At 42.6% G+C, this 12887-nt stretch overlaps 1 protein-coding gene across 19 annotated transcripts in view; it reads right to left on the bottom strand.

Moving 5' to 3' along the window:
- Positions 1 to 12887, bottom strand: part of ITPK1 (inositol-tetrakisphosphate 1-kinase) — a 163631-nt gene that overhangs the window by 80838 nt on the left and 69906 nt on the right. For 10 of the 19 annotated variants that reach the window (XM_075151217.1, XM_075151219.1, XM_075151218.1 and 7 more), the window contains one exon: positions 2324 to 2449. The exons of 2 other annotated variants lie outside the window; for them this stretch is intronic. In XM_075151217.1, the coding sequence (XP_075007318.1) occupies positions 2324 to 2449 (126 nt within the window). Of the gene's footprint in view, positions 1 to 2323; positions 2450 to 5282; positions 5427 to 12887 lie in introns of all 19 variants that reach the window. 7 more of the 19 variants (XR_012673825.1, XM_075151211.1, XM_075151212.1 and 4 more) reach the window with 1 other exon arrangement.

The raw sequence follows: 12887 nt of genomic DNA, 5'->3' as shown, positions 1-12887 counted from the left end.
TATGCAAACTAACTATCAATTCTAAAAGTTTAAATGCGTAATTTCACTTCAAATAGTCTGTGGTTAAAAAATATTGCTGTATTAGATATTATAATTTGAAAGAAAATAAATCCTGTAAGATCAGTGATATGTTTTAACTTATATAGCTGTAGAATTTGAGAATTTTAGGGGAGACCTTGGGTGAGGGGAGCTGGGTTTTTGTTTTGTGGCTGAAGTTTTCATTGGGTTTTCATTTTTTTCGTAAGGGGATGTCTCTGTTGTTGTTTTTAGGCCACTGCATCTCTATTCAGGTAACATTACTCTTTTCCAGGTGCTATCAAAAAAAAAGATACAAAAAGCAAGTCCCTGAACTAAAGAATAAATTGATATTTATCCATAATTATACATGGAAAATATATCCGTACATACCTTCTCTCTCACCACTTTCAGAATCTATCCCATAAACTCATTAGATAAAAATCGTGTTTTCACTGAGATTTTCTAACTTAAATATCTTTAAAAACAAAGCTTCAATATTTAACCTATACAAAAATAATGGCTTAAGTTATTTAAATGGTAACAAAGGTACATAGAATAATGTCAAGGTATCATATTATGATTACTTTAAGAAATCTATCAGGGTAAGGGATTTAGCTTTAGCAGGTCATTTTACCTCTACCAGCCTTCCAGCAGTGCAGCAGCTGTCACAAAGACATAAGAACAGCCCACTAAGTCCTCAGCCAAAGCTAAGGCTCTAGCTGCAAAGTGCTCCACCCTGTTTCATACCGAACTTCACTTTGGTGGTTAAACGCAGCTTTAGGAAAATGCATCCTCTGTACTTACTACTGTTTCCTCCAGACCTCACTTCGGTACTTGAGAAAGTATCAGCTTGTGACCTTAAGCTATTAAATACAATAAGTTGACTAGCTGGAGTTCTTATTAAAAATATTCCATATCTATTGAAGAGTTCTTGCTCAGGAATAAAAGAAAGGTGTTTTAGGTATTAACTCTACTGCTACACACTGTGTTCTACAACTGCGTGCACAAGTTCCCTACCAGCATGTTCTCCAGGGGCAAGGGAGGTGCCACAGTATTACACATAGCTGCTCTCTCTGTGCCTCATATAGCCTGGCCTTCAGGAATGCACGCAACAACATTAAGAATTGCGAATGAGGAATCTCATGAGTCTTAATCAGCTGCGAGCAACTTAACACATGTGCCCTTTTGCCTCTTTGGTCATCAGTTTTTCCTATCGATAGGACAGGTATATTGCGAAGGCAAACAAGTTAACATCTGACACAGGGAAAGACTGCGAGCAGAAAGCCCCTGAAGTCCATCTTTCCATATGCTTCTTTGGACATTTACAAGTTTCCAGTGCTGTGGGAAGTGGATGCCTGCACTACTTGGTGATGAATAGTCATCTACTATCCAGAGAACTGGTGCCAGAGGGCCAGACCTACAAGTCAAACCTTTTCGTCTCCTGTGTGTGTTTGAGTAATACACAGGGGGGAGGAAGCAGAAAAGCTCTGTAACTAGAGCAAAGAGAATACTGACTCCATTAAGTAAAATATTTTCTGCATTACTAGTTGTAGAACATTAAGCAGAGCAAAGAGAACATCATTTTCAAAGAAAGCAAAGTTGTCAAAATTGCAGAATTTGTCTGAGCCATTTTTCCACCTGACATAAGCATATTACATAAAATTCTGAAAATATCTTTTTTAATTTTGCTTCTCTGTGAAAGAGAAGAGAAGAATATATCTTTGATCAAAGATATCCACCAGAAGCAACACCTTTTAAAATTATAAAGGTATTGCTTTATCATTTTCATCAGCATTCAGACTACTGATAGGAATTCTTTGGGAAAACAGTTCTCTCTACCACTATGCCCTGCATATTTCTGACCTTCAATGTAAACTTGAGGAAAAACAGTAACCTTGGTGTTACAGAAATTAGCATTCCAGGAACTGGGAAGACTAGACAGAACTGGGCCAAATTAATTTAGTTGCTTCTGTCACGGAGAGGTGCATGTAAAGGACTCTGCAAACACCTGTTCCTCTTTGTGAAAAGCACTCATGGTCTTGGAATGACATCAGGACACATCTGCTGGGAAACCAGTTCTCACTAATCTTACCAATACAACATAAAACCTATCCAAAGGTTAGGTCCATTAAAGTCCATTTTAGACTGACAAAACTTTTTGCTGGGCTATCAGTAGCAGGGCAGCAGTGTGCCAGGGAGCTCTTTTCATAAAACCCTACCAACTGCCCAGGAAACAGATGGAATTTGCTGCACCAAGATCATCCTCCTGCTTGAAATGCAGAAGGACTAGGAAAGAACCACTTACCTGGAACCTGTGAACCAACTCCAGTGACTGGCTGTCATTCTGGTCTGCTTCAAGGATGACATCTGTCAGTTTATGTATGATCACATCCAAAGGGCCCTGATCTTCAATGGGTTTGGTAAGGTCAAGCTGAAGGAACCAGAGAGAAACCTTTTATTAATATATGGAGGATCTGAGGTTCTTGTCCCTACCACTGTCCAAGGTGTTGCTGCCACACAGAAGGCATTTACTTTACACGCTGCCTTTATTTTGGTATGTTACCCAAATCCCTGAGGATTTACATTTCACTGAATGTCAGAAAACTTTACTCAGACATTTATTTCTCAGCAGTGTAGATCTAATTCCATGAAAAAGCAGTGAAGTCATTGGCAAGCACCCTTCATCTAAACACCTTCCTGTGCTTCTCCACCCTGAGCCAACATTTCCCTCTTCAGCTCTCTTTCCCAGTACTTATACATGCAAAAGCAATGAGCCAACAAAGATTATCACCACTAATAAAAGGAACGCCTGCTGTGCCCCTCACCCTTTGGGATTGCACAAAACAGCACCCAGGACAGTAATACAGGTAACACAAAAGCAAATGACTCAGGATCTTTGCAAATTCATCTGCTGCAGGGACAGCTATTTAGCTAGTAAGGAGGAGTGCAGCTCCCAGAGCACTCCCACTAGCAGACTTCAGCAGTCAGCTGCAGAGGGGACAAAGATTTGGGGTGGGGTGTGCAGAAACTCTGCTCCAGGCAGCATGGGAAGGCACAAAAGTGGTGGCAATGTGTCATAGGGCCTGGTCCCCAGTACCAAGACAGGGTTCAAGGAGCAGAGGAACCACTTGTACTGGAAAAGGATTGAGTTAGGGATCTCTTGAGGAAATCTTAACGCAAAGAAGGCTACTGGACCTGATGGGATGCATGCAAAGGTACTAAGAGAACTGGCCAATGTCACTGTGAGAGCTTAGATTTATCAGGACATAAATCAAAACTGTGGAGATTCCAACTAAATCAGGAAAAAAAATTCCATCACGAGGACAGTCTGGTTGCAGCACAGAGTCCCACAGAGGCTTAGGATCTCCATCCTTCAAGGTTTTCAAGACCTGACTGGACAAAGCCCTAAGCAACTTAGTCCGGATTTAATGCTGAATCTGCTTTGATCAAGATGATGTATTACGGACCCCTAAGGTCCCTACCAAACTTAATGATCCCATGAAGCTACTTACCAGATTTGAACATTTGTTCAAGTACCAGAAACTGGCTCAAGTTCTAGCCAACACATCGGGCTGCCCACAGCACAAAAGCTGCCACATTATCAAGCACTGCTCTTCAACCAATTGTGAGATCTACTGCATCAGTGGCAACTTCACTTTGTAAACTTCAAACCAGGAACATCTTTGAAATGGAAGACAGATGTGTGCTCACTAAACTAAAGTTAGCATCTGATTTTACAGTTACATGCATGCTCTTTTCCATTGCTGCTATCCTTTTTTTCAACTCGGGCAGAGACGGAGTGGGCGGGGTACAGGAGGGAAAGGAGAGCTGGGCAGAAGAGGCTGCTGATGCTCTGTTTCGACAGAAGCTTGGTCTTCACTGTCTCATTAGCTTGAGTTTTGTCCTAATAAAATTTCCCACCCTACAGAAATGGCCCTGCTTTGAATTAAGGAGTGCCTTAAGGAAGGTTACGATAAGACAGGATGGCTGGAGCTCAAGCATCAATAAAACTAAAACAGCAGAGATCTAGCAGCCTTATAATGATTTGCAAGTTGCTAATCTAACTGATCCATATGGCTGAATTGCTTTTCTTGTGTAGGCACTCTTATCTGGGCTAGGCTTACTTGAGCAGAATAACTGGAGTTACCTACACACAAAAGCAAACCAAAAGACTGCCAATTTTTCCCAACAGAGACCACCTTTGCTTGCCCATTACTATACGCTCCTACTAACAGTCACAAGTTGAGGCTCTAGCACTATCTTTGAAGTACTTACGTAGATTCTAATAAAACTGGAAAACATATTGTGCATCTATCTTCCAAGGAGACTAACAGAGGCACTGCTCACAGGTGGGCAGCAGACTCTCTACATGAGAAGATTATGCAATGGTAAAGACAAACAAGACAGACTTGATGTGGATGCTCGGTGATCGGTAAGCTGTGGCTGGGTGAGGCAGTCCACAGAAGGTCTGGCTGTCCTGGCACTTACATTTTTACTCCCACAAGTAGTGCAGCACGAAGGCTAAGGGCAAGCCTAAGTGTCTGCAAAATTAAGGCAAAATGAAGTGAACTGCAGCTTAGCTAAGGACATGGAACAAGATGATCTACTTCTGCAACCAAGTTCCAGAAAAATCAGTTAATATCCTTAAAAGAAATCTCAGATGACCACACTGCTTTTCCTGAGGCTTTTTCATCTGCCTATCACATCTGGAAGGAAACAGCAAAACAAAGGATCCATTAAGTAGGTCAGAAAGTTCCCAGTTGCCAAGGTACAAAAATGTGAATTAATCCATTTTCAGGAGTTCCAGTTTGAAAAACAGCGAGAAGCAAATAAGTCTTTGAGATTGGTTACCCCTCTACATTCTTCCTGCACTTGCAGCTCAATCTGCACAGAAACATTCAGAAAACAAGAAAACAGTCCTCCCTTTCAGCCTTGACCCAAGAATAGAAATAAGCCTTCAAGGCATATCCAGGCATTTTCAGTGCAGTGTTTTCCAGAGGCATAAGACATCTGGGCAAGATAACTTCTTCACAACAGTTGTGCCTGCTAAAAGCAACTGGCATATTTTGAGAATGAAACCAAATGCACCTTTTGCATGTGGGAAGGTGTTAAAAAGGGCCCCCCATAACAGTGCTCTGCTTCCCCTTCACCAGGAAAGCAATACTAGAAATGACAGCACGCTAAGGCAGTTCCTCTGCTAGGAAGTTCAATGACCACTTCAATTGGCTCAACAAGGACAGCAGGTACATTTCAACCACACAAACCTTCAAAATTTGATCCAGTATTTTGTGGATTGGAGGATCAAACCATTTGCAAGAATAAGTTCTCTGTATTCTGGGCCATGCTGCAGAAAGCAAATATTCCTGGGCTGTGCAGAATCTGGAAGAGATCCACCTTCCTTTTATATGCTAAGAAGAAAAAAAAAATAAAAGTAGAAGAAAAAGAGGAAAAAAAAGATTTCAGGGGGAAAAAAAGAAGCCTTTTCAAGTGGAGTATCAGACCCAAGCAGAAGTCAGTGAAAGTAGAGTGCAAAATTTCTGATGGCCCTCTGCTGAGACAAACACTGATTCATTGTTTGTCATCAGCTGGAATTTGAGCCCTCCTACTTCCCTTCTCTTTCAGCGGGTCTCTCTCCAAACGATCTTTGCATTTGACATGATCACCCAAAGGTTTGTTTTTGCACAGAACTAACACCATAGCAACAGAAGTGAGAGAAAAGATTTATCAGCACCAGCTTGAAAAAACAGAGAGATAAGGCTATGGTGCCTTTTCTTCTGTGAAGTAGGCTATAGCCTACTTTGCTTGCCCTTTTTTACATTAAAAAAACCAACCAACCAACCAACCAGGTATTGGTTTCATGGCATTGCCACTTACCACCAAAACCCAGCAAAACTCAGGTGAATGACATGGAAGAGTGTCAAAGCTGTACACAGAAAATGCCAGATAAAAGGCATATGCCTTTCCAGGCCTTACAAATCCATATATGGAAGAAAACAACCACTAGATAAATGCTGTTGTTATAGCTGACTGTAGCTAGCCTGCTCACCTTCTAATAGAGAGACTGGCTGGGAGTTAAAAAACGTTCCAAGCTTAGAAACATCATAGTCCCCCCCATAGGCTTCCCAGAGCATCCACTGGAGAGCAAGCTACAGGCATACAGAGCTCCACCTCTGCCCTCCTCTCCCATTCCCCTTTCCTCTGTCCTCCAGAAACACACAGCCAGCGCATTATCCAAATCATTACACAGGAGGGCAGAAAGAGTTTATTGCCATTAAGCATAATTTGTTTAAAGTTTTGGGGTTGTTTTTCTTCAGAATGCTGGCAATCCATTTATATTGCAGGGACAGGGCGAGTGTCTGGCAGAGTGCCACGACTCTCCACTAGTCCCGACTGCAGTCCCACACGCATGCATTTCTGGAAGCCATGTTCAAAAATAAAACTATGTCCAAGTGAAAAAAATCTGGATTCGTTCACTCAGGGGAAAAAAAACCCAAACAACTGCACATGTTGAATTTAGCAAAAAGAAGTATCATTTATCTACATGATTAAAAATAGTTTTGTATTTTTTGTTTTATTCAGTGTTTCCAGTCCATGCTATAATCAACTCTATTTCAGAATCTGGCTGAGCAGGATTTGTGTTTTTTTAAAAGCTCTTCTTCAGAAGTAGTTTTTGGATTATCATCCACACGAAATGAAGTCTTAATACCAACCTGTTCTGTTCTCTGAACTGTCTGTCCGCTGCTATATCCCTGAGGAATTTATAACACATCTCTCCATTTCTACTTATCCTCACTTTTCTCTTAAAATATTTTCATTAAAAAAAAAAAAAAGAAAAGAAAAAAAGACTCATGAATCTATTGTTTAAGCATTTTGTTCCCCATCTCCAATCGGCTAACAAACTCCACTCACCAGGATGCTGCACTAAGTTCTTGCTACGTTTCAGTTTTGATTTGATGCACTGCTTAGGAGCAACAGAATAAGAGTGCGTGTCCCACCACAGCAGCCTGTCTTGCTGCAGGTGGAAAAAGCTCATGAAACTTGCACTCAAAGGAGGTGAATGAAGGTGAAGAGAAAATCTTCAGAGATGACAGGTTTGTTCTGAGCCTTCTCAATAGGCAGATACCACCAAATCATCAGACGTTATCTCGAGTGCTAGAAAGCTTAATAAAATGCCACAAAAGGGAAAGAATCTGTCCGATTTTCTAGTAGGGAGCTGTCAATGCTCTGCTACACGTTTCATAGTCCGAAAGTCCCTTTGTGGTAATTTAACCATTTTCCTTCCTGTGAACTGCACATAACAGCACCAGCCTGACCTGACCTCTCTGCTCCTTAACTCCTGAGGCTGTATATGGAATTTTCTACATAAATCTGTTGTATCCTGTTATTCAGATACTCGGTTAAGGCTGCACTGACCCCAAAACATGTGGGGTTTATTTCAATCTTAATTCAGCTTCTTAAACTCTCCTGCACATAAACCTTCAGGTTTTTAGTCATAATCTTCCTCTCCTGGGGCTATTTCCTACCCTGTATCTTCATCACATACATTTATATCAAAAGGCTTGTAAAACAAAGCTTTTTAAATTCTTCCCTTCCTCGCCCAACCCCAGCCCCAGTGTATACCTTCGCTGTGCATCAATGCTGCACAAGTCATAATGAAAAAAAGTCATGAGCTCTGGGTTGGAAAGCCAAGTCTTCAAGAAGCTGAACCCTGACAGCTGATGTATCAGTGGACGCTGTTCTCTCCCCAAAAAACTCAGATGAAAGCCTCTAAAAATATCTTAGGCACTCTGGAGAGGGAAGGGAAGCAGCAAAAATCAATACTGCCAAGTTCACTGTTTCACCTTATTGTAAAAAGTAAACAAAAATACCCAGGATAGTCTAATTACAGGAGAGAAGGTGCTTGTATTTGAAAGGAAGTGGGGAAATTTCCTGAAAGAAATCAGGAAACCAGTTGTGCATGTCCATCCATACATGAGACCTACTCGTGTGGAGTGACAGAACAGAAGGGTGCAGAAACCTGCCTGCTCTTCTGACAAACCAAGGGAAATCCACAGGACCAAACAAGACCAGCACATCCTCCTTTCCCAAATTAAATCCTGCAGGAGCAGTCCAGTCCAGTCCCTCCACCGGGACCACACTCCCACAAACCCTGCTGTCAGGTCTATGCAAGCACAAAACTGACACGAATGACTCCCTGCCAAAGCCTGTGGAAGGTGTCAGAGTACATATCGATATACATTTCCTCATGAGGAAAGACATCCTGTTACCTGGTATTTTCACTGATATACAGGCTCTCCATAGCTCCTAAAATATTGACAAATTCAAACTAAATAAACATTTACATATTTAAGAGAGCTCCTCCTCATCTCTCTGGCCAAGCAAGAAAGTGATCTGGGTTGTTGTCATGCACAGCTAGTGCAAGTGTTCAGCACTTGCTGCTGCTGCTAATGAGGCCAAAGAATACTTAGGGAGAACATAATCCCCTCTAGGTGACAGAAACACCAGCTCTGTCCCACTGCAAAGGGCAAATGTGGACCCAACCATCAAAGGCTGTAAAGAAAGAGCAAACAGTTCACAAAGAGGCCCTATTTTCTCTATCCACTCCCCCCTTCCCCAGCCATCCTTTCCCGGTGCCGAATTAACTTGCATGTCCTGTTGCAGGTGGCAATCTGAGAAAGGTGAGGAGACTTCCCCCCCTTGGCTCTCCCACTCTCCCCTCACACTGACAACAGGAGAGAGCATCGCAGCACCGGTAACAGCCGCCATGTCGGAGGGGAACTCTTTCCCAAGCAGGAAGGAAATGTAGCTTGAAAATACCCTACCTTTTTGCTAGTCTTCTCGGAATCAAGGAAAGTAAAGACTGACCAAAGAGCTTACCTTTCTACCACTGCAGGATGCTAGCTCTACGGGTCACCTTTTGTTTCTCTGCCCAGTTCAGTTTAAGAGAACCACCAAAGAAGAAAGAAAGCGCATCCCACGCTGGGACACATCGCTCAGAATCTCAGGTGCCAGTGACGTCCCAAGCAGCAAGATATGCATAAAGGTGAGGAGCAGCACAGCATAAGCTATGAAGCCCTGCTGGGTTCCCATTTTCTCAGATACTAAAACTTTAACACCAGAGGAGAAGATTCTGGGTTTAACAGATGGTTTCTCTGCATTTTCTTGCGCTGGCGCCAGAGCAGATTACTTTGCATTGTGCTTGGCACAAGTTGCCAGAGAGTATGTGCGAGCACTTTGCACATTTTCAGGAGTCACACACTGCCGCTCCCCTGGAAGCTGGGTATGATCTCCGAAACGTCTGGGAAGTTCTCACTTCTAGCTGTATTCTAGATAAAATGAGGTAAAAGGAATCTCACAGCTTTTTTTACACTACATGTACTAACATACATGGACCCCATTTATGGATCACTTCCCCAACTACCACATAAACTGACCAGCCTTTGCACATTCAAGGCTTGTCCTGCAGTCACGCAATCCCCCAGGACCTCGGCAAGCATCGCCTCTCCACAGCCTCCTCTGCACCCTCCCACAGAAGCAAACAGTGAGCCAGCATTGCTGTCGCCTGTGCAGTAACAGTGACAGACAGTGGCTCGCAACTCCTACTCAGTGTGCAGAACAACGCTGGGCCAAGTTACCACACCTCAGTTACTCAAACCTCTCCCACCGCCCCCCTCTCCTCCCTCCTCACTCCTCTGACCCTGGCATATAAACCTCCATCAAGCACCACCCTCCTGTTAGCACCAAGTTTTGCCCCTTCACTTCTTTAAAAGCAAAACAAGAAATCCCATGTTTGGGCTATGGCTGAGGCTCTTCATAGCAACGATTTTCTTTTCAGTAGAGTTTTTTTTACCCAAGACTGGAACTTTGTTACTATATTGGTTTTGACTTACAGCCCAATGCAAAAAAAAACATTTCTAGAAATTAAACTATATCTCTCCTGTACAATACTTCGGCAGTTGCAGGAAGTTCTTTCCAGAACTTGCAAAGATGCGGGAACGGCTGTTTCTGAGCATGGTATTAACCTGAGAGCTCATGTCCCATTAGGTCTGGACTGCAGCGAGCAGGTTTTGGTAGGCAAGTGGTTAAGGAGTTCAGTCTTGTTCAGGGACGGTCTGAAGGGCAATTGCTGATTTTCAGCACTGCAGGAGGAATAATCGACGTTACTCGCATCCAAAAAAGCCTCTTGCCAAGGGTGTCTCCTGAGGTCACCAACCTCCCCATGGATTAGGGAGGGCAACGGAACAAATCCAGAGATTAGCAGGGGAGAAAAGTTTAACAGAAAATGTGTGACACGGGAGGATTAGCGCTCCAAAGAAGCAAAGCAAGTTATAGAAAAATAAGATCCTAAGGAGAATTCACAGTCAGCGTAACCTGCTGCTGAGACTGCCTTGCTTTACTTTCTGTAACTGTCAAAAAGATAGTGTTCATGCACACCAGATTAAAAGGCTACTATATACGTAATCCCAGTAGTGGAAGGTATGGGAAAATTAGAGTGGTTCACAAAATTCCTGGCTCACTTCTTGAACTTTACGCTTTGGAATGGGCAGATGAGATCCAGAAAGACTAGAAAGACTTTACAAGGAAGATTTTTAATGTTTCTTTGAACAAACTAGGTCAGCTCTAGCCCAGTTATTGAACTGACAATCAATTAATCCTGTAGGAGAGCAAACATTAAAGGACGAGTAGAATGGAGAAGCCATCCATGGAGAGTACTCCAACTAATCCAGAATACAGAAATACTGCAGCACTACAGCCAGTACAGCCTGGGTAAGCAAAGGGAGGGGGGCGAGAGGGGTGCACTTCACTTCTCGGAAGTGCTTAATTATAACATCATATAAACATTCAAAATATCAAGATCTGATAGTACTGCAAATACATTTTTTGTTTTAATAACTACTGGATACAGAGAAAGTTAAGTTGAAGGAAACGTGTTCTTCTGAAAGTTCCTCTTGGAGCCATGTAAACATACACTGCACAACCTCCCTCCCTTTGGCTGTGGGATTAGGTAAGTAGAAAAGCTGATACGTAAGAAACATTCCCCAGAAAGCCTGGCTACCACCCTTTAACCTAAGGGCCGAGGAAGCTCAGCTCTGGACTTGCCCCACACGGCTCAGGCTCAGCTTAACCATAATTCTTCAGCAGCACCTGTCAAACATCAAGAGCAGTTGCACGGCTGCACTTCCCAAGACATCGCCAATGTCTCTACTATAATTCTCCCTTCAACAAAGCTTCCAGCTGGCGAGCAGAGAGGCACAGCCAGGCCGCTGGCACCCTCTTCACTTCTGTTAGCAACTAGCACCAGGAGAGCTGGATTTCTAGGTGCATCTCCCTTTCTCAAGAGGCTCTGGATGATGCCGAGTTGTAAGCAAATACAGGTAGCACCCAAAGTACATTTAATCCAGTCTGCTCATCAATTCACTGAATTTACGTGGTCTTTATTGTGTACTAGGGAGTTTAAATACATGTGGAGAAAGCAATAGCTGTCAGGGTAGAAAGTTTTTATGCTCTTTATTTGCCCCCCGCCTAAACTAATTAGGATTCCTTCTGAAAAAAAAAAAAAAAGAAACAAAATTGAAACATATTTCTCTTAACAAAAGATCCTCCTTCACCCAAACATACTCTTGTAGTGTTGCTCACGGACATTGGGTAGCCAGTTATGTTTGTGCAACTGTGAAGGATAGAGGAGGAGGAGGGAGAAGTACACTGGAATACAACAGGAAAGAAATACAAAAGTTTTAGAAGACTTAGCCTAAGGAGGAAATAAAAATGGGTAAGGTTGCTTTTAAACAAAGAGAAGGCTGTGCTCAGGTTGATCTCTATCATATTCCTATGCTGCATGTACAGAAATCAGAAGAGAGACCATGAAGGGATAGAACAGACTGTGGCATTCCCTTCCATTCTGTTCCAGCAAGTAGCATTTATGAGAGAATGAAGTTGCCTTTCAATTACAAAGCATTACTTCAGCTTGAAACCACTGCTCCCAGTGAGACAAAATGATGAAACTGTTCCTTCCAAGGATGAATTTAAAGGCATTTGAAATGGTCTGAAATGAACATGGCCACAAAGATGAAAGTTAGCCCATGATTTCTCAAACTGAGGAAGAAGGGCATGGTGGAGATCACAATCACCATGGACCACCTTCTCAGGTGCTGGCTGCACTGCTAGAAGGTATTGGAGAAAGGAGCAGAAAGTGAAGCCAGGAGAAGGTGGCTGGGACACAGGCAAGGCTCTAACATGAGGAAGAGGAGTGCAGCAGGTCTGACTCATTGCTTTATTAAACACCCAGGCATAGAGAAGGTGATCACAACAGATAATGGCCAACAGTTTGTTTCTCAGTAACTGCAAGGTATCTTTGCTTTTTACTTTCTACCATGTCTGACAAAGTCCTCGCAAGTACTCCATGGCCCAACCATGCATCAGACATCTTTTCCCCCCCAGGTGAACTGTCTTCCAACATAGCACCTACCCAACACATACAGAGAACCACTGGCACAGGTAGAACACATTAGGTAAGATTCCCTTTAAATGAGAGTTATGAAAGTCTTGCTTTTGCTGTGCTGAGGAGGTCTGACGATCCCACAGTATTATTTGGACATAGCCAGATATTAATGAGAATGAAAACAAGAGGAACTGTATCATTAGGGGAGATTAGCTTCTTAAACTCAGGAGAACAAACGCTAGGACTGAGGTTATGGTCCAAACATTCTGAAGCAGGAAAACTAACATAAAATTTAGTAATACAAAGAATACTACATCAAGCCGGGTTAGTTTAAATTACAGGACAAAACGGTGTACAGCTCCAACATTTTTTTATGATCTCAGGATGACAAATTGATAAATTAAAGGAAGTAATTAGTAAAGACTGCTGA

This window comes from Calonectris borealis, chromosome 5 (assembly GCF_964195595.1).
Source record: "Calonectris borealis chromosome 5, bCalBor7.hap1.2, whole genome shotgun sequence".
NCBI lineage: Eukaryota > Metazoa > Chordata > Aves > Procellariiformes > Procellariidae > Calonectris > Calonectris borealis.
Note: the sequence above shows the minus strand (reverse complement) of the source record. Positions and strands in the feature narration are given on the sequence as shown.